This window comes from Columba livia, chromosome 23 (genome assembly GCF_036013475.1).
Source record: "Columba livia isolate bColLiv1 breed racing homer chromosome 23, bColLiv1.pat.W.v2, whole genome shotgun sequence".
Lineage (NCBI taxonomy): Eukaryota > Metazoa > Chordata > Aves > Columbiformes > Columbidae > Columba > Columba livia.
The window spans coordinates 1,692,076-1,713,107 of record NC_088624.1 but is presented as its reverse complement, the minus strand read 5'-3'; the positions used below and the strand labels follow the sequence as shown (position 1 = coordinate 1,713,107).

Here is a 21,032-nt window from a genome sequence, read left to right as displayed (position 1 = left end):
TTTTCATTTTTTTCTTTTCATATTACAATAGTGAGGTGTGGCTAAAATCAGTAGGTGTGGAACAGGATCAGCTCTGCCTCAGAGCTTTTTCTAACCCTGTAGTTAATATGCTATATTCTTCTTCTTTGGAGGGGAATCCTATGGTCCATTACAGAACAACTGGAGAGCTGGGGCAGGGATGTCTCTCTCAAAATTCTTTCTGTTGTTGCTTTAGTATCACAGTAGTCTGTAAATCCTGAAATGAAGCACGTGGAACTGTCATTAATGTACCAAACAGCTTCAACCTGTGTGAGACATGAGGCTTCAATGAAATTATCCAACCTCTGTCACTTGACTGCAAGTCCACTCCAAAGTGAGAAAGGCCCAGCTGCTCCCTTCAGCTGCTCATTTCCAGTTGAAATACATGAGAATTAGGTATTTAACAGTATTTTCTAGTGATATTTCATGATTCAAGGTGCAGTCATGTTTCAATAGGCTTGTTGAAACCATAATGCAGGAATTTCTTGCTCTTGCTAGTATTAATACTAGTAAGATATTTATATGTTTAGCTATAGAAAATATTCAGAATGTGAGTTTGTAGCAACACTTGAGAAATTCAACTGATTATATGAAGCTGCCAGGCCTAAAAAGTGACCTGGGGTCATGCAAAAATAGCCTTTCTGCAAAGTTTCAGTGACCGTCAGTAAAACTTCTCCCATCAAATACAGGACAGGCAGGTCTGGATTCTGCAAAGTTTTCCTTATTCCCGGTGCTGGAAAGTAGGTGGTGAATTGGAACGTGCTCCCATGGCACAGCGGAGCTGTCGGGTTCCCCTTGTCTGTCAGGGTGGTTCTAGTTGGTGAGTGAGGGGTGCGACAGCGGATTTGGGGAGCGATCGGGAGCAGGGATTCTTCTTTACAGCACTTGGCGGCTCATCCGCAGCAAGATCTTGGCACAGTTACTCGTTCCGAGCGCTGTGGCCGGTGCGACTGTACGAACCAGAGTTATCTACCCTGGAACAATTTGGAAGAAATCTTTTGTTCTCCGTTTCATTTGCAGTTTTGCAGTAATAAGGAACACAGCCCATCCTTTGCTGGGATGCCACCCCATCTCAGGCCCTACATTGGGCAGGTTTTGAGCTCCTCCTTGTGGCTCGGAGTCAGTTCTACTCCAGTGTACGGAAACTCTGACATTGAGTCGTTTGGGGAAATTAATCATTAAAGATACTGTTTTCCAATAAACACAAGCTATGGCTATCACAAAATATTCTCATAACAGCTACTTTTAACAGCTCTGGTTTGGCATCAGCCCTGCTGCTTGAGAGTACCAGAGAAAATATGAAGGTCTAAGTTGGAAAAACCCCCAAATTATGATAGAACCAATGATACCCTGGGGTTCAGTTCATCCCACCAGAGATTAATTTCAGACTGAATTTTCTAGCCTAGTGTAGCAACTCGTGTTCTATGAAATACTACATTGAAATATAAATACATATGTATGTATTATTACATGAAATGAAATGGATCCTTTGTTTCACGTGCAATCGCTCAATGAGATTCCCAGCCCGGCTGGTGGTGAGACTGATAGTTCATGAGGCAGAATAACCTCTGTCTCCCCCCTCACAGATTCACCAAATATCATGAAAGACTGAATTGTATGTTTTCTGGCAAGTAATACAAAGCGAAGGTGATTGGGGCATGGGAAGAGTCTCCTCTGGAGCTCAACCTTTCAAACTGTAAGAGCTGCCACACAGTTTACATCAACACACGTTCAGGATCCATGGAAAAGACCAAAAACCTTAGTTCCAACACAGACAGGGCTCTGCTTTGTCAGGCTGGCACTTTGGGACCTGTTTTTAACCAGCCGTGGAATGCAGAGTGCAGAAAATCAAATCTTGTCAGCAGGTGGCACCATGAGATGATGAATTCTCCTTGTTCCACGCAAACCTCTGGAACCGGGAGCTTTATTTGTGAGCCAAACTTGTTAACTGAATTGGAACACGAAAAGCAATCGGAACTGAATTTATAGGCTGCGGTTTGAGTATAGGCAGAATATTTTGACACCTGCTTTATACAGGTAAATATGCTGTGACCATCACTTGTTGATTCAACTCCTCCATCTGAAATACGAACAGATATACAGGAAGGTGTCCAGGCGGGTTGGAATGTCTGCACAGAAGGAGACTCCACAACCCCCTGGGCAGCCTGGGCCAGGCTCTGCCACCCTCACCAGGAACAAGTTTCTTCTCAAATTTAAGTGGAACCTCCTGTGCTCCAGTTTGAACCCATTACCCCTTGTCCTGTCACTGGTTGTCACCCAGAAGAGCCTGGCTCCATCCTCCTGACACTCACCCTTTAGATATCTGTGAACATGAATGAGTCACCCCTCAGTCTCCTCTTGTCCAGCTCCAGAGCCCCAGCTCCCTCAGCCTTTCCTCACACGGGAGATGCTCCACTCCCTCCAGCATCTTGGTGGCTGCGCTGGACTCTCTCCAGCAGTTCCCTGTCCTGCTGGAACTGAGGGGCCACAACTGGACACAAGATTCCAGGTGTGGTCTCCCCAGGGCAGAGCAGAGGGGCAGGAGAACCTCTCTGACCTACTGACCACCCCCTTCTAACCCACCCCAGGTCCCATTGGCTTCCTGGCCACAAGGGCCCAGTGCTGGCTCATGGTCACCCTGCTGTCCCCAGGACCCCCAGGTCCCTTTCCCCTATGCTGCTCTCTAATAGGTCATAGACAAAGAAGGCATTCAGTAACTCAGAATCTAATAATCTAATCAGTAATTCAGTATCTAATGACCCTTTATATCTGTCCATTTATCATCATATTTATTATTATTATTAAAGTTATTATTGTTGCTATCCACTGAGCATCTCTTGGTTTGGGTTAGAGGAAGCACTGTTGGGGAGGGTGTATATGCATGTGTGGCAATACCACACTGACTTCAGAAAAAACAACATTGGACTGGATGTATTTGCACAAGCAGAACAGAAACTTTATTGTGTATGTTCTTTCTTAAGGAAGCTCTATAGCTACTGACAGAAAACCAGCTTGTCATCTGACCCATAGAGCCAAATGATCGTCTGAACAGGGACAACAACTGTGAGGAAAGACATCAGGCTTTTGCATGCTCTTGGATTACATTCTTGTGATTTGGCGAGAGTAGAAGGCTTTTTCTCTTAGCATTAGCCCATGTGTAGGCTGCTTGGGTTCTATGTGGTGTCAGATGCAAGAGGAGATTCAGTATTTCTTTATTGGAATCTCCTATCAAGAGTAGTAGTAGTAGTAGTAGTAGTAGCTCTTCTATCATCTTCCACGCTCCCGCGAACTCTTCCAGACATTGCTGTAGGAGGGAGAACAAAAAGCAAGTCAGCTAAGGACAATAAAACACACTGGGAACACACTGAAGAGCTGTGTGATGGGCTTTTCTGTTTGTTTCCTCACAAGATCTTTTTCACATCTCAAAGGGGGAACCGCCCTCAGATATCTTAGGATATCATATTTAAGAGTGCACATCACATATCGGATTTGGATTTATCTTGTGTTGTGTGAACCGGCAGAGTAACTTAGGGATCTTTGGGAGATTTCTGTGGTTTAGAATCCCATGAGGAGTTCATGCAGTCGTTTTGGCAAGCTAATGGTTCCAAAAGTGCACATAAAATAAGATAAAGTATTAGATTTGTGTCTCTAGATGATAAAGAAATCGGTCACAGCAGAGAGAACGTAATCTGTGCCAGAAGGAAGAAATACTAAGTAAAAAGGTTTATTTAATCCTATTTTATCAAAAAATCAAATTTTTTCTTACCGTCCTTCGGGTTCACTGTTGACGTTCTGTAGAACAGAAGAAATGTTTGATTAGTGAGCATCACTGACCCTGTCACCGAGACCGTTGATCCATTTGGGAACCACAGCGTGTGAGCAGCCCCCATTTCACACGGCTGCTTTCAGTGGGTTCTCAGCTGCGCTGTTACTCGTGATATCGTGAAGGTGCTTTTGGCTTTGAAAGCCGCTCCTATGTACTTGCTAGGAATATGACCAGATCCTGGTACATCTCTATACACTCCTCAAAACGTCATAGTCTAGAAACAATATAAGGAGCTGATTCCTCCTCAGAAATCAAGTCATTCTATATGTAGGTGGAAGGCAGATTTTACTGAAGTAAGCTCTGGTCTGTACCAAGTTCTTTTCTAGTTGAGAGTACTGCTGCATGATGACAATAATCTTCACTTCTGGGCACAAAAATCCAAGAGCTAAAGCCATACCGAGACCAGGTTTTTATAGGTTATTTCAGGCTGAAGGCAGCCTGAGGGCTGTGTAAGACAGACATGGAGCCTGGTGCCTTCTATAATTCAATGTAGTCAAAATGGTTGCATTTATATTTTCAGATCAGCACAATTGATCTGGAGGTTCAGCCTGAGTTAGAGCATCTGTTTTGCCAGCACCCCAAAGCCCGCATGTGCAGTGATTGTAATTAAGTAATCTGGAGTCAGCTTGACAACCACAAATTACTGCTTTACAATGTGTCATGTTATTAACCTTATCTAATCATCACAGGATTTGTATATAGTAACGTACATGGAGTCCTGGCCCTCCAGCAGCTTGCGGTACGTCGCAATTTCCTGCTCCAGGCGACTCTTGATGTCCATGAGCATTTTGTACTCGTGGTTCTGGTTCTCCATGTCGCTCCGGAGTTCGCACAGCTGCTCCTCAAGGCCAGTGATGAGGGCTTGAATCTGGGCCAGCTGTGCGCAGTATCGTGCTTCTGTGTCTCGCAAACTGGCTTCCAGTCCGGCTTTCTAAAGCAGAATATCATCAGAACACGTTAGCACATAGATTTGTCCCATAGAGAGTCAAAAGAGAGGCAAGACAGAGAGGGAGGAAGGGGAGAGTGTGTTAGCAGTGATTTGTGATGTGCTTGGGATGCTCCGTACCATGCTGAGCTGCGACTGCAGCTCAATCTCCAGACCCTGCACCGAGCGTCTCAGTTCTATGATCTCCGATTTGCCGGTCTCTATCTCTGTGGTGTGGGTGGCTACTTCGTGGCTCAGCTGCTCAGTCTGAAACAGAAAGAAAGCAACTGTAAAATCACATATATATTGTATACTAAAAAAAAAATTAAGTTGTTTTGAGAAAGGAAGGGCCCACCCCATCTGCTGGGGCAGTAGCAATGAGGCGCTGCGTCATTTTGCTGGTTTTGTGGAACTATACCTGAGTCACGAACCAGGCCTCAACATCTTTACGGTTCTTCTCAGCCAGAGCTTCATACTGTGCCCTCATGTCCGCGAGAATTCGGGTCAGGTCGACACCAGGAGCAGCGTCAAGGTCCACGGTGACTGTTCCAGTGAGCTGATTGGAATACTCTTTCATTTCCTGCATGGGCAGAAGGTGGAGGACGCAAGATTAAACTCCCTCTTCTCATTTACTTCCTGCCATCCATGCAGTGGGATGCAGTACTTTGATTATCGAGTATCATAGGTGAAACGCTACTCTCTGTATACTCACACACACACAGATGTAACTTATGGGAAAACATCATTGACACTCGTACGTTATGTTTCTTTTACTCAACGTAACTATCTCAGGAACCTGTCATATGCTTATAAACGCCAAAGGGAAGTGATTTGCTCTGTGCCCTGTTCCGGACTCACCTCCTCGTGGTTCTTCTTGAGATAGGCCAGCTCCTCCTTCAGGTTCTCGATCTGCATCTCCAGGTCAGTTCTGGCCAGGGTCAGCTCGTCCAGGACCCTGCGCAGCCCGTTGATGTCGGCCTCCACATTCTGGCGCATGAACAACTCGTTCTCATATCTGCAGTTCGAGAAAGAAACAAGCACTGGAATATGTGCAAGTTTGTGATCAGTAGAGCCATAAACCCACGAAACTTTATATTGAATGTAGGAGGAACAGTGGGCTATAAATGAAGTGTAAACGGAGTAAAGATGTTTTTTTTCCCAGCATCCAGCTATGACGTATGAAATACATGCATTGCCACCCGATTTTATTCTTGAGGAATACATGGCATTTCACTTTGCAGAATCTAAGAATGATTATCAGCATGAACAGACAAGCTGTCACACAGGACAGGCCGTTTGCAGTGTCCTCTCACATCTGGTGCGAAGGAAAGCACCGATTCTAGGACTCTAGGGGAGACAATGTAAACCTGCAGGTGCTTCACTGCGAGATTAATCAGTTACACAAGTTCCTTTATCATCTTTTCAGCAGTGTCTAATGCACTGCTGAGCCCATCAGCTGGGTAAGCCCCAAATTAGGCTCTACTGGAACCAAACAGTGATCTCTTCACGCCACTCTGTTCATTTTAAGTGAAAAGCCCAACCTGTTCTTGTCTTCTTCTCCCATGTGATTTAGGCTGGTAAAAACAGTTCAGAGCATCACTGAAAAGCTAAGACATGAGCTGTACTTGGTTGTGTGAACAGCTCAGTGATCTGGATATTGTGTTCTCTCAGCTTGATATTCCCAGCTGATCCTTCATCACATTGAATCTGTTTGCCAGGGGTTTTTGTCATCAGAAGTTGTCAAGGAAAAATACCTATCCGTAATTTCAAAATGTGTCCTTCCGCGACTGAAGAACTTTATTTTCTAGATAAAAAGTAATGCTAAACTTCAAAAAAACTGTTTTGAGACAGGGAGCAGAAAAATGAGCCCCAGCTATACTTACTTCATTCTGAAGTCATCTGCAGCCAGCCTGGCATTGTCCATCTCCAGAACCACTTTGGAATTGTCCACAGTAGCTGCGAGGATCTGACCATTAAGAAACACAGAAAAAAGGTTCTGTGAGCACTGGTGAGTATCATGGTCCTGAGTACACAGTCGGTAGCTATTGAGGCTGCAAACCACCAAAGAAGGTACAAGGAAAGGGACCCTTGTTGTGGTGTCACTGGTTAAACCTGATTTTTGGGAAGCAATAGCCATTTCCATACATTATGTTGCTCTTTGGCCACACTGTAATTGCTACCCCTTCTATAGAGAAAAAACAACAATGCTACGCTCTTTTCACATTCCACATGCAAATCAGAGAGCTGAGATACCTTTGTGTAACACAAATTAGAAGCACAATTAGAAAATATGTTTGTACAACACCTGATCTTATCTGTAGCTAGCAGGGTTATTCTTCCAGCCCTTGAGGCCTACCTGTCACATTCTTTATTACTTGGCTGAATAAATGTATTGATCATTCTAAACACATTTAGCCACGTTTTGCTAACTTTTAGTGCAATCATTTTAATTTCATCAAACACCACATTTTCAGGTTATCATATCGGGCTTTTCAATTGAGAAAAATCTACTCTTTTCTGCTAGAATGCTCATGACCACAATGGATTTGAGGTTGAGGAATTCAATATTTATCTGGCAGTTATTTTAGCTTATTTTAAAGAAGTGAAACATGCAGTTCCACAGTTCTAATGCATTCTTATAACTCCTCTACGTATGAGCGTCATACCTTGTCTCGGAGATCTTCAATCATCTTGTAATAGTTGCTGTAGTCCCGGGCTGGGCTGGTGGGAGCTTGCTTCTGATACCACTCCCGGATTTTAACTTCTAAGTCTGAGTTGGCCTCTTCCAGTGCTCGCACCTTGGCCAGGTACGAAGCCAGGCGGTCGTTCAGATGCTGCATAGTTATCTTTTCATTTCCAGAGATAAGGCCATCACCACCACCAAAGGTAGCACCAAGATCAAAAGCTCCACCAAAGCCGGACCCTCCACCAAAGCCAGACCCTCCACCATAGCAAGCCCCTCCACCGAAGCCACCGTAGCCTCCTCCATAACCACAACCAAACCCATATCCACCTCCTCCAGAGGTGACACACTTAGCCGAGGAGATGGAGACACCCCTGCCACCGGATCCTCCGTGGATGCTCGGAGCTCGGCAGGTTCCTCCTGCTCGCACCGAGGACAGGCGAGTGCTGCCACCAGCCCCAAAGCCACCGCCGTAGGTTGAAGAAGAGCTGTGCATGAAGGAGGTGGCCATAGCTGAAGGTGCTGAGCTCAGTTATTCAGCTTGATGGGGAAGAGGAGAGGATGTGTCTTCACTGCCCCGGCGCTGCTTTTATAGCCACAAAACGGGGTGTTCAGAGACAAACCCAACCTGCAGCCCTCCCTCCAAAATTTCTCCTCCCTAGAGGTGAGGCCAATTATGATGACATTCCTCACAAATGGAGCTGGCTGCACATCTCAGGGGCTTGGGCTTTCTATTTTTTTAATTAAACAAAAGGGGTGATTCAGATGAGTGTTTTTTCTCCAGGCTATACTTCTGAAACTTGGAATTTACTTCTCTGACATTTAAGAATGGAAAAACAAAGTGAGTTCAACCACACCCATATACCCACTTACAGCAATCGCCAGGGCTATTTTAAGAAAATCAGCCTTTTCTACAAATGAAGATTAAATAAAGTTCTCCTTTCATTGTAAAATGTACAATCATCAGTTAATCTCACCGCTATTCCTTCTTTTCTATCCATATTTTTTCCCCTTAAAAAAGTAGCATTGAATTTGGTATGTTCTTATTCCTGCTCTTTCCTTGGAAATAAAATCTAGATTTTGGAGGCTGAATTTTTAGTACAAAAAGCATATAATCCTAGCATTGCCTGAGGAACTATTAGCATCCTTCAGTGTGCAAGGGGGAATGGGCACAGTTCATTTCCTAATGTTTGTGAAACAGTCCAGAAGGGTAATGCAAGATTGAAACAAAGAAATGTGAGGGGACTAAGTTCTTGTTCCTTTTGGGAAAAGTGAACAAATTTGGTTTTGGATGAAACTTTTCAGATAGCAATAAATGTGTTTAATGCTGGTAGGCACTGTGAAATGAAGTAATTGTTGAAAAGAAGATTGGAGAAGCACTTAGAAGGGTCATCTTAACCCGTCATTTAAAGTGGGAGCCTGAAACACCAGTATATTTCAAATCTAATGGTTTCCTAGTGAAATTCAAAAGGCTGTAATAAACGCAGCTCAGTTCAATGCTGCGTAATTGTGTGAAAACATATTTGGGAGATTTTTAAGGGGTATTAAGTGGTTGTTTGCCCTGCTGGGTGTGTCAGCGGGGCTGGTGAGCGGCAGTAGCGTGGGGTTAGAAGAAAAGCCCCCTTGTTTTTGCTCAGCCAGGTGACATTGTTCCCATGGAAGCCACAGGATGCACTTGAAGAAGTTGGGGTGCGGTAAGAGACTAAATGGGTGGTGAGGCACAGAATGGTTTAGGGAAATAGGGGGTTGAGAGGAGGGAGAAAAGCAGCGACAAAGTGAAGGTGGGAGGAATTTCCTTCGGTCTAGTTCGGAACCACCAAAATTACTTTAAAATCAAACCTCAAAATAAAGAAGAAAAATGCCACTTTTGCTAGCAACATGGTAAGGAGAGCTTTGGTTTTAGCACAGTTTTTGATGGTACATATCAACAGAAAATGAGCTTAAAATTCAGGATGGGTGATTTCAGATGAACTGAGGCTCCTATGAGGTGTTGGAATAGACTGAGGCGTTTGCTCAGTCGAGGCTTTAATGCAGCATCAGGGAAATGCGCAGCCCTTTTACCAGGAGGAGATACGAGCTTGGGAGGGAAGAAAGAGCAGAAATCTGGCCGTGATAGTCAGCGGAACAACCTGGTTCTGGGAACATCCACTGGTTCTTCAGCTGATCAGAAAACACAGGGTGTTTCGCAGCTGTGGAAACATGTTTCCAACCGAACCTGGAGCTTTGCCACGGCAGTTTAGTTTTGCTGTGGGGCAGATTAATGGTTCTGCTTCGCTTGCCAGATCCATGTGTCTCCAAGAGTTGAAACACGGCAACACGTTTAGACAAACTCTCCTAAAGATAGAAAAGTTTCTTTGAGACCCTGGTAATGGAAATATCCTGAGGTGCGCATGCTGTTCAACTCTGAGTGATCCCACAATAAGCAGGATCAAACTCAATTAAAAAAATATTGCAAAACTGCTTCTAGAAAACACCAGAAACTTTAACGGGAAACCTTGGGGATTTTCTCATGGAGTCGTCTTGTACTCAAGTCTTTATAACTTCTTTGGAAGCTCGGTGGTGAAATACACGTTGCTGCTTCTTAAAGTGCCCTGTGTGTTATTCTAGATTGTTATCGGATGAACACTTGTAAAAATCAGATAGCAGATATCAAGATGCTTCTTTCCTGTAGAGTATTTACCTTTGGGAATAATAAAAGTAAATCAAGCAGCCAATACAGAGTGCAGTCTGGATGAGCGGGTAGTGACATGGACTGTGAACTGGCTGAAGGGAAGAAGCCAGAGAGTCGTGGTCAATGGGGCAGAGTCCAGTTGAGGCCTGTACCCAGTGCAGTGCCTCAGGGGCAGTGCTGGGGCCGGTGTTATTCAATGTGTTCATCAAGGATTTGGACGAGGGAATAGAGTGACTGTCAGCAAGTTTGCTGATGACACCAAGCTGGGAGGAGTGGTGACACTGGAGGCTGTGCTGCCATCAGAGACCTGGACAGGCTGGAGAGCTGGGCAGGGAAAATGTAATGAAATATAACAAGGGCAAGTGTAGAGTCTTGAATCTGGCAGGAACAGCCCCAGGTTCCAGTCTAAGTTGGGGAATGACCTATTAGAGAGCAGCGTAGGGGAAAGGGACCTGGGGGTCCTGGGGACAGCAGGGTGACCATGAGCCAGCACTGGGCCCTTGTGGCCAGGAAGCCAATGGGACCTGGGGTGGGTTAGAAGGGGGTGGTCAGTAGGTCAGAGAGGTTCTCCTGCCCCTCTGCTCTGCCCTGGGGAGACCACACCTGGAATATTACTTTTCATGACTGGTTTTCTTTCCTGTCACAGTTTTTCTGTGTCACAGCGAAGCCACTGCCTAATGCTCCTGTGCAAGGTTTCCAGAGGCTAAGCCGGGATTGTCTGTCACTGATGTTGACGGCTCACCTGAGTCACTGCTGAGCAAACCCGGGCACCAGCGCCCCTTCAATTGAATTGAATTGGATCAGATTAGATTGCCCAACCTTGGCAGAGCGAGCCCACAGCTTGGGGACGCTCCTTGCTGTGCAAACACTTCATTAATCTGTTATGGACATCTGGTTACGAACAAAGGTGAAATAATTATTCCCTCCTGAGTCCAAAGACAGAAATGCTGAAGGGATTGATGGTGTCTCCCTGAAACAGGCTGCAAGGTGGTCTGCTCGGGGGGCGCAGGGTTCGGTACCTTTAGTCTGGGCACACTCTTGGTGTGATTTTGAGCTCAGCTGAGCTGCCCTGTGCCTGTTGTCGCCGTGGGAGGTGGGACTGTTGTCGTTAGGCTACAGCCTTTTAGCACAAACCCTGAAGAGTTTCCTGCCTGATTAAACCTAAATTTCAGGAACAGCGTCACAATAACACAGAAGAATGCAAGATCATCTTTATTAGAGTAGATACAGCAATTCAGTACATGAGAGAACTAGAAATAATCGAAAAGTGAACACAATTAGCAAATTAAACACCACTACATGGATGAATCTACCTAAACTTTGTGTGGCCAACAATTTTCCGTGCTTTAAGATAGTAATTTCCATCAGTTTTGAGTGATTCAATTTCAGTTCCTGTGTGTTGTTCGCTTTCTCCCCTTTTGGAGATGGCGTTCGTAGGATGTTCAGTGCTATTTTCCATCTGCCAGCTTGTCTCTTTTGTCTACAACAATATGGAGAGAAAGAACAGCAATGACTGAAGTGTAACACATATGAGACCACTCTGCAACAGGCACTGAGCTTAGTTTATGTCTTGTCTCATTGTCCTCTCTCAGGCTTCTTCTTCATAGCCCTGATTTGAATCATACATCTCTTTTACAATACATCTGACCTTTAAAAGCTCAAGGCAAGTTTTACTTGCATGTTCATGCAATTCCCCTGAGCTGGCCAAGCCTAAATTTCTTGTACCCTTTTCATCTAGGGAAGTGATTAAGCATTTTGTGCTTTCCTTTGCCTTTCCTGTAGCATAGTCCAAGATTTTCTCCTGGTGTCTATAGCATCTTGTAATGACTGAACTGTGTGAAATTCTTATGGGAGTGATTATTTGTTACTGATTTTCTGTGGCACAAATCAGTGCAGCAGCCCAGTCTCTAGAAGGGACACAACTACCATAGTGCATGTGTATTTCCTTTTAGAAGATAAAATTTCTTTGACTTCTAAAGGTTTCCTGAAAGAGAAAGAATTCTTACCGGCAGTTCCAGAAAGAGAGCCAAACATCCTGTAGAACAAAGAGATAAGGGTTGAAATGAGAGGTAACACAACAAATGCTGCATGAGATGAGCATGTATGAAAGCAAATTCTCTATCGGATACATTTTGTATATAGTATAGAAGGGATGGTCATATCCTTGCTCTCCCTCTCAGCTCAGGAGGGGGAATTGTGGTGCTGAGGTCAGACTTCATGAAGCTAAGCAAAGGGGTTTTTCGCACAGTTACTTACTGGGACTCCTGCCCCTCCAGGAGCTGTCGGTAAGTAGTGATCTCTTGCTCCAGCCGAGTCTTGATATCCATGAGGATCTTGTACTCGCTGTTCTGGCGCTCCATGTCGGCCCGCAGCTCGACCAGCTGCGCCTCTATGTTGCTGACGAGGCCCTGGACCTGCGCCAGCTGCGCCTCGTAACGCCCTTCGGTGTCGGCCAGGGTGCCTTCCAGCGCCGCTCTCTGAGAGCACAGGGAAACCACAAAAACATGCGGGGCTGAGGGGAATACCTCAGGTTCCAGTCTAAGTTGGGGAATGACCTATTAGAGAGCAGCATAGGGGAAAGGGACCTGGGGGTCCTGGGGACAGCAGGGTGACCATGAGCCAGCACTGGGCCCTTGTGGCCAGGAAGCCAATGGTACCTGGGGTGGGTTAGAAGGGGGTGGTCAGTAGGTCAGAGAGGTTCTCCTGCCCCTCTGCTCTGCCCTGGGGAGACCACACCTGGAATCTTGTGTCCAGTTGTGGCCCCTCAGTTCCAGCAGGACAGGGAACTGCTGGAGAGAGTCCAGCGCAGCCACCAAGATGCTGAAGGGAGTGGAGCATCTCCCGGGTGAGGAAAGGCTGAGGGAGCTGGGGCTCTGGAGCTGGACAAGAGGAGACTGAGGGGGGACTCATTCGTGTTCACAGATACCTAAAGGGTGAGTGTCAGGAGGATGGAGCCAGGCTCTTCTGGGTGACAACCAATGATAGGACAAGGGGTAATGGGTTCAAACTGGAGCACAGGAGGTTCCACTTAAATTTGAGAAGAAACTTCTTCATGGTGAGGGTGGCAGAGCCTGGCCCAGGCTGCCCAGGGGGTTGTGGAGTCTCCTTCTGTGCAGACATTCCAACCCGCCTGGACACCTTCCTCTGTAACCTCATCTGGGTGTTCCTGCTCCATGGGGGGATTGCACTGGATGAGCTTTCCAGGGCCCTTCAACCCCTGACATTCTGGGATTCTGTGAATATACACCCATTTCAGTGTGGGGCGGGGTTCACGCAGCGCAAATTTCATCGTACCATGCTGAGCTGGGACTGAAGTTCTATTTCCAGCCCTTGGAGGGTGCGTCTCAGGTCGGTGACTTCGGACTTGCTGCTCTGGAGTTGTTCGGTGTTGACAGCTACTTCACGGTTCAGCTCTTCGGTCTGAAACCGGAAAACACCACGTGAGAAATATGGGGCTTCTAAGTAGAGGTCATACAGCTTTCACAGAAGTCTTCTGAGTGTTTTAATAATTATTTTGTTTCCCTTATGGTTTTTTTTTTGGTTATTATCTGTACAGCATGGACCTTCTTCTACCTTGTTGTTGAACCAGGCTTCAGCATCCTTCCTGTTCTTCTCGGCCATGTGTTCATACTGGTCTCTCATTTCAGCCAGGATCTTGGTCAGGTCGATGCCTGGAGCAGAATCCAGTTCAACGTTGACCTGACCAGTCACTTGACCTCCCAGGGCACTCATTTCCTATGTGGACAGGGCAGAGGAACACAAAAAAGGGTATGATCATAAACTGAAAACCTTGCCAACCTTCCGTTCTTTCTTCAAGGGCCAAGTTCTGACTGGCTCCCCTTAAATATTTGCAGGGGCATCTTTACTTTCCCAGCCTGCACAGAAGTCTTTTCTTCACTGTTGGAGAGCCCAGGGCAATTGTGAGGGACTCCATATTTCCAAATGTCATTTTCGAATGTGTTTCTTGGGTTTTTTTTTACCTCCTCGTGGTTTTTCTTCAGATAAGCCAGCTCCTCCTTTAAGCTTTCGATCTGCAGCTCCAGGTCCGTCCTGGCCAGGGTGAGCTCATCCAGGACCTTGCGCAGGCCGTTGATATCGGCCTCCACGCTCATGCGAAGACCTTGCTCTGTTTCAAACCTTAACAAAGCAAAACAAAACTCTTCAGGTTAGCTGAATTAGTCCAGGACTTCACTTTCCTCCACATATTTTACATGACACAAAATTTTCTGTGGTGCAGGTGGTGCCTTCAGCAAATACATAAAGGGTTGAACTGCAACGACAGGCTCAAACTAGTTTTCTTACGGTGATTTTATAGGCATTTCTTTCTTTTCCCAACAGCTACTGGCTTTTGGCTCAACAAGGACTTTTGCCTGCTCAAGGGACCTTTTTCCTTTCAGGAATTACCCACTTGGTTTTGAAGTCGTCAGCAGCCAGCCGGGCATTGTCAATCTGCAGGACAATCCTGGAGTTGTCGATAGTGGCATCAAGGATCTACAAACAAGGAGAGTTCATTGCTGAGGCTGATACGACTATTATCTTCTTTCATGAGCTGAAGATAAAAGAGTTAAGATTCTTTTTCATCTGTAGCTGCATCAATTAAAAGTGTATTTTATTTGGTTCTCAGTAGGGAAGGGAAAAAAATACTAAAAGGAGAAAATCTAATTGCTGGTTCTGCCTTTACTGGAGCTCAGTTTTTCCGATCAGTAGAGAATGTGAATGGGTTGAATGAGGAGACAGTAAATGCATGGGAGCGGTTGTGAACTCCGAGCTGAACTGTGAAAACTGAACCTCAAGTTTTCTTTCATTGATTTACATGGTTTAATCAGCTCCTACGGATGTGCTCCGGGGTGTGTATCATCCCAAAGTGATCTGTTATCAGGTACCACTGGGGCAAATCTGCATTAATAGATGGGATTGATTACTTCACGTCTGCGCTTCCTTCTTCCAGAAGCCAAATGTTTAATCACTTTTATTTTGATACCAACATCAAGTAAATGAAACATAGTACATAAATAAATGTGTGGTGATGAAATCTTGAGCTGCTATTTTAGCATTTACAAAATTGTACTTAACCAGCTTTTAATTTTACCATTAAAGATGTGTGGATGTCCCTCTGAAGTATTTCAAGCTATATGGCAGGTAACATATTACAGAGTTAGGTAGGTTGCTGTCATTGTTTGGCTGTCTTTATACTTATCAGTATATATATGGTCATATATATATATATACAGTCTGGTCATATATATGCTTTATTAAAAGCAAATGTTATCAGAGAATTAAATACTTAGGCATCTCAGACTAATTGTTTTGTACATTTCCTTACCTGACATTTTAAAAAGTAGCTAATTCCATACTGATAAATTACTTTATCCACCCCGCCCAATCATTGCACATTAATTTCATCTTCCTCTCCTTTCTATAAGCTGCAATGCCCTCTGGGTATTCTCCTAGTGAAGTTTTTCTCTTTAGGTTTTTATGCTCCCTTCTTAAGTGCGAATCTAAGATAATTTTATTAGATATTAACACCTACCTTGTCTCGAAGGTCTTCAATAGTCTTGTAATAAGGACTGTAGTCCCGAGCTGGGCCTGGCCCTTGTTTTTGGTACCAGTCTCGGATTTTAATCTCGAGATCGGAGTTGGCCTCTTCCAGCGCCCGCACTTTGTCCAGGTAGGATGCCAGCCGCTCGTTCAGGCTTTGCATCGTTGCCTTTTCATTTCCCGAGAGGAGCCCATCGCCGCCACCCAAACCAGCACCGAAGCCGCCACTAAAGCTGCTAAAACCGCTTCCATATCCACCACCCAGGACACTTCCTGGGCCAGAAGAGACAAATCTGGCAGAAGAGACTGACACACCCCTGCCACCAGACCCCCCGTGGATGCTCGGAGCCCTAAAGCAACCCCCCCCAAAACGGAGCGAGGAGACCCCAGGGCCCCCTGCCCCAGAGAAGCTGCTTTGCCTGAAGCTGTAACTGGCCATGGCAGGAACACCAAGGACCCAACCCAAGCTGCGTTGGCGATCCCGAGGCAGGAGTGTGCGCTCCGTCCCCCACCCCACCTTTTTTATCCCTCTGACAATGGGAGTTGTCTCCAGAACGTGTTATCTGAGACCCATGGAATTTATCAGCCGTAAACCTGCCAACACGGCGATTCCTGTTATTGGTCACTCGCTCTCAAGTGGGCTGTTTCCTTCCCAAATACCTTTACCCGCAGGAGCTCATTCTGCCCGCCCCCCCACCGCTGCCTTTTGAAGCAGAAGGTGGGATTCAGAGGCGTCACCCCGCTAAGGGGAACATTCACTAACCTAGTTATAGTTTACCTACTGGAAACTAAAGTGCTAGGAGCTCACAGCCCCGCTACAAACAACACTGTGGCCACGGCGTCTCATGTAATCTCAGGAAAGAGTTTAATACTGACTGAGTTAGTAGTTGGTAGACTGATAACAGAGCTTGAAAGGAGCCCAGATGGTGAACAATATGTGTGGACCTTGACAAAACCAGTTCCCACCCCTCTATTTTCCTGTTACCCTTGAGAAAAATTCTTCTTCCAGAAGTATCATTTTCGCAATTTCTTTCTTTGCTTTTAGTTCCTTTTGGGCTGGCAGTAGAAGGGAGAGTCTGGCAGAGAACATACCTTGTCTAAAATAGTCTGGTTTTCTAAAGAAACAAGAATCCTTTTCAGGCACTGTGGCTGTATTGGAACATTAAACTTCCCCGCATACCTGGGGGGGTGAGCAACAACAGAAACAACAGCGAGCCCTTTCATTGCTTCTAAAAGAGGGAAGTGAACATAAGAAACACAATTACACAGTCGTCTGGTCTTGGAGATTTGTGAAAATCTTCTTTCTAAATGTTAAAGTCCTCTGTTATCCAAGATGCATTTTCCAAAGCGATGCTGCTTTTGTTACTGCAAGATCCTCCATGAGCATCCCTACCAAAGGAGCGGATGCGCACATCTTTTCTTCCACCCTCTTTCTTCTTCTTGCCACCACTTGCTCCCTCCAAACTTCTGGGACTCCCCAGAATGGTTTCAAGGAAAGAAAAGCATTTGCAGCTTGCAAGGAGCAACCAGACCTGGGCACAAGGAACCACCTGCAAGTGGTTCCCCTGAACAGAACTTTTGGAGCACAAGGTGCGCGTTGTGATGTTTGAATGAGAAATCCATTTAATACCAAAACAAAGAATTAAAGATAAGCCAAAGGAAACGCGTGCTCTGTATGAGGGCCTGTCTGGTCTTTTTATACCCATAAAAATGTACCAGGTATTTCAGACCACACATGAGCTCTTTGTGAAGAGAGGAATGTCAAACTTGAGGGCAAATGCAGGGAGAGTGAAAGAACAAATACACCGGCTGGAAGGCGGCCAAGGCACCTGTATCAACAGCCCCATTGCTCTGGGTCTAATTAGGAGGTTGTATCAGAAAGAGGAATTCTGCAGTGGCTCAGGTACAAACTACATCACTTGATACAGACAATGTATGTTCCATACTTGGCCTGGCTGTGATGCTGCAGTCCAGGGGCAACCCAGATGAGTTCCTTCTGCATTCACAGTCAACCATACAGCCTTTTCCAGGAGGTACGGAGGACACTTCTGCCTGCCAAGACACGCTGGTCGTTCCTGCTGTAGATCACAATGTCCCGTTCAGCCCCGGGTAGGAAAAACCTGCCCAGCAGGTAACTGTTCCCTGTCAGCAGGGGAAATAATACTATCAGAAAGTTACAGTCTGCCTGCAGACAGAAAGCTGCAGAAGAATTTGATTGTTAAATGTTAAATTCCGTACTTAGAGCATAAAAAACGTAAGTCCATGCGCTTTTCTTCACTGAAGTGCAAGTGGCTTAAAGGAGAACAAATACCAGTATGTTCTGATTTGTCTCCTGCTGCAAACCTGAATCTGCACTCTGCATTTCCAGAAAGGTTTTGATTTTCTTTTGACTTCACATCTTTCTTCCAGCTCAGTGGCCGCATGTGTTCAGTACATTGCTCCCAGTTATTTAAGTCTTTGAGGTCTTCATGAGCTTTTCATGAGCTTTTATGTGTTTTCTTCACACTAATATATTCAAATATCATGTAAATAAAGAACATTGGGAAAGTAAATGTCCTGGTATCACTAAGGAGGCTTGGAGCTGAACAGGAATCTGTCTTTCAGGCTCAGCTCAAATCACTGAATCACCATTTCTTTCCTGCCATGAAAGAACTAGAGCCCTGGAAAAAATGAGTTGCCCTGAGTCTTATTATTCTCATAAAACTGAGCCCTTACATGAGCTTATTTCCCATCTCCTTCAATGCAGAAATGGGGGAACCTCTTAAGCAAATCACATTCCCTCTACTTTGCAAAAATAGCAATTTTGAGAGTGATCAGTGCTGCTCTCTGCTCTTATCTCCCCACTTTCCAACTGGGAACAGCTGTGTGGGCACGCCAGGACCTGCCTTCCCAGCACATAAACATTCTTGTCTTTCCATCTGCTGGCACATTCAGGGAATATGTGGCAAGGTTTGTGAGGATTTAAAAAAAACAATTAATGATAGGATATAAAAGCAAGACCAAACCTGTCCCGGCCCAGAGGAACCATGTACACCTTGGACATTTGCCATCCAGCTCCGCTGTGGAAAATTCCTCCTCAAAAATATCCCAGACCAGGTAGAAATAAAACAGACGGGTTTCAAAGCACAAGGAGAGATGAGCTGTTTAATTTGGTTCATGTCTGTAAAACATTTGAAGAGCATGTTTGTATGTGCAGTATTTGGGTGCTCATATATTCATATGCACATGTTTATATATTTGTATTGTACTTACACATTATTATTTCTTCAGCTAATTTTATAAGAATATTTTCGGATCATAGTGACAAGCCACAGCTTCCGACAAGGGTGGGGGCTTTACCGTGCAAGCTTTAAATACATATTCTTTAAATTAGAAAACAAGGAGCTCTCTTTGTACCTATCAGCCAGATCTGGGCTTTCCTGACCCTACGAGTGGTTTCATTCTGGTTTTGATTGAGATGAATTCTCAAAGCCTCCAGGTCTCTGTCAGGCTCGGTGAGAAAATCAAACTGTTTGCTCTGCGAGGGCAAGTCCTGCAGCCCCTGCCAGGAGGTGTTTGTCAAACAGGTTGTTCTCATAGCAACTATCGCTTCCCAGGAACCACCTTCTGCAACCCCAGCTTTGCCCCGCGCACCTTTGGGAAGGGTATTTCCAATTACTTGAACAGTTTGCTTCATTTTCACGGTCGTACTTCATAGGCAAACTCCCCAGTATTTGTGCGCATCAGGTACGTTGCCTTGCTGGACAGTCCTGGCTGTTAATTGTAACTGAGAACTGTGGCTATCCACTAGTCTTTGGCACTTGTATTCAGCTTTAAATCCTCTTTTAATTAAACATTAAGGTCCGCGCTGTCTGCATAGATATTTGGGGCAGCCCACCACCTCATCAAGCTGACCGAAATACTAATTGATTCAGCTTTACTAACTAATAAAACCAGTAAGATTCTGGTGACTGTTTTCTGACAGTGTTTTCAACAGAAAGGCGTTTGAGAATCTGGTTAAAATCTTAACAGGTGTGCAGTCACTACGAACATTTCGGTACTGCCGTAATTTTTGACAGCCTGACATGAGGCTGCGGGAAAGAACTGAAATAGGGTTAGAAATGGTGTAAGGAAATGTTGGCGAATAAGGCTGTGAGTGCCCTGGGTGCGCAGGAGGGAGCGGCAGCGAAAGGTGTTCCCCGCAGCCAGGATCCGAGCGTGGGCTCCCAAACACGGGCTTATTAGGAGTAATTGCAGGGCAGAAACTGCTCTTGAGGCTGTACTAAATAAATTACGAGAGTCAGCTCCAGCGCACCTGGAATCGCGTGTTCACTGTGTTAACCCTGAGAGTGAGTTTGGGACGAATGTATCTCCACAGTCCCCCCTACAGGCCTGGTTTTTAAACGCAGCACCGTTTCATTGGACCTCGTTTGTAATAAAATTCTTCCCCTCTTCACTGTCGCTATTAAATGACTTGAAAACAGAGAAGAAGCAACTCCAAGGCGAGTTAAACACGTGCAAGAACAATCCAGGTTTTAACTTAATCTGAATTTGCTGGAATTACCTCAAAACCTTCAGGCAGAATTGTGTGAAACAGATACTTGCTCTTTTTCTCTTCCCTGCCGTTGATAATGAATTAATTTCTAACCTTTTAACTGACTGTTAATTTGGTTTATTACCCCATCTGGTATCACAGTGTTACATCGGCGAGAAACGTTTTATTATTATTTAAGCTGTGCTTTCCTTGGCCAGACCATTTTCCAGGTCCGAGGCTTAATTTTGAGCCTGTATCAACCAGTTTCGGTCACAAATCCCTGTGTATATTTTCTGAATTTGCCACTAGAGGGTGCTGTGCAATATTCCCCTGCACTCACCCCGCAAATGTAGGTTGATTTCAGCTCGTTCCATGGGCTTTGATATTACAATGAGCAGATTATGCTCCGGTAAGTCCTGTTGTGACTCAGGGAGAGGTAGTTTTGCTTTGACTGTACAAATCTCACTTGTTTTTTATGGAATTTCTCTGCCTTATCTCCTTTTTTCACTGCTATGCTGAGAATTCAGTTTAGGATTGTAACACATACGAAGTTTGATGCCTTTTGAAGTGACATGTTGTTATCCAAACCCACGACATTTTACCTGCCCTGAACCTGTTTGCAAACCAAAGTGCAGGTGCGAAGCTGTTTGACAGAGTAGAAAACGTCGGTGATTTATGTGCTGGTCAGAGAACAATGGGAGACCCACCCTGACGTGTTTCAGGGCAGCGGTTGAGTCACTCACCCGATATGTGGTAGACCCTGTTCAGCCGCTTTCTCAGCCCACTGCAAATCAGACTGAAATGCAGATTTGGAAGGTTTAAATGAGATAGTTCACCACTTTTTCTTCCTCTCTCTAC

At 45.2% G+C, this 21,032-nt stretch overlaps 2 protein-coding genes and 1 long non-coding RNA gene across 3 annotated transcripts; 1 reads left to right on the top strand and 2 right to left on the bottom strand.

The window, feature by feature from the left end:
* Positions 1–2,948: 2,948 nt before the first annotated feature.
* On the bottom strand, positions 2,949–8,106 carry LOC102095235 (keratin, type I cytoskeletal 19). Its single transcript, XM_021280710.2, has 8 exons — positions 7,436–8,106; positions 6,653–6,735; positions 5,628–5,784; positions 5,188–5,349; positions 4,911–5,036; positions 4,555–4,775; positions 3,785–3,810; positions 2,949–3,322 (listed from the first exon to the last, which is right to left on the bottom strand). Exons 1-8 carry the CDS (start codon positions 7,961–7,963, stop codon positions 3,231–3,233), a joined length of 1,395 nt encoding a protein of 464 aa, XP_021136385.2. The 5' UTR covers positions 7,964–8,106; the 3' UTR covers positions 2,949–3,230.
* A 3,216-nt stretch (positions 8,107–11,322) lies between these two features.
* On the bottom strand, positions 11,323–16,475 carry LOC102092868 (keratin, type I cytoskeletal 19). Its single transcript, XM_005513348.3, has 8 exons — positions 15,654–16,475; positions 14,532–14,614; positions 14,104–14,260; positions 13,697–13,858; positions 13,418–13,543; positions 12,380–12,600; positions 12,130–12,158; positions 11,323–11,603 (listed from the first exon to the last, which is right to left on the bottom strand). The coding sequence occupies exons 1-8, from the start codon at positions 16,098–16,100 to the stop codon at positions 11,572–11,574; spliced, it is 1,257 nt and encodes a 418-aa protein (XP_005513405.1). The 5' UTR covers positions 16,101–16,475; the 3' UTR covers positions 11,323–11,571.
* On the top strand, positions 13,456–15,127 carry LOC135576092 (uncharacterized). Its single transcript, XR_010467717.1, has 3 exons — positions 13,456–13,591; positions 13,680–13,891; positions 14,462–15,127. It is a non-coding gene; the product is annotated as an uncharacterized LOC135576092 (long non-coding RNA).
* Positions 16,476–21,032: the final 4,557 nt, after the last annotated feature.

Coding starts and splice junctions, on each gene's coding strand:
- LOC102095235 (XM_021280710.2), bottom strand. CDS start 7,963: ATGGCCACCTCCTTCATGCACAGCTCTTCTTCAACCTACGGCGGTGGC. Junction 5,785..6,652: donor GCAGATGACTTCAGAATGAA/GTAAGTATAGCT, acceptor CTCGAACTGCAG/ATATGAGAACGAGTTGTTCA. Junction 3,323..3,784: donor AACAGTGAACCCGAAGGACG/GTAAGAAAAAAT, acceptor TCCCTCCTACAG/CAATGTCTGGAAGAGTTCGC.
- LOC102092868 (XM_005513348.3), bottom strand. CDS start 16,100: ATGGCCAGTTACAGCTTCAGGCAAAGCAGCTTCTCTGGGGCAGGGGGC. Junction 14,261..14,531: donor GCTGACGACTTCAAAACCAA/GTGGGTAATTCC, acceptor TGCTTTGTTAAG/GTTTGAAACAGAGCAAGGTC. Junction 13,544..13,696: donor AAGCCTGGTTCAACAACAAG/GTAGAAGAAGGT, acceptor TTCCGGTTTCAG/ACCGAAGAGCTGAACCGTGA.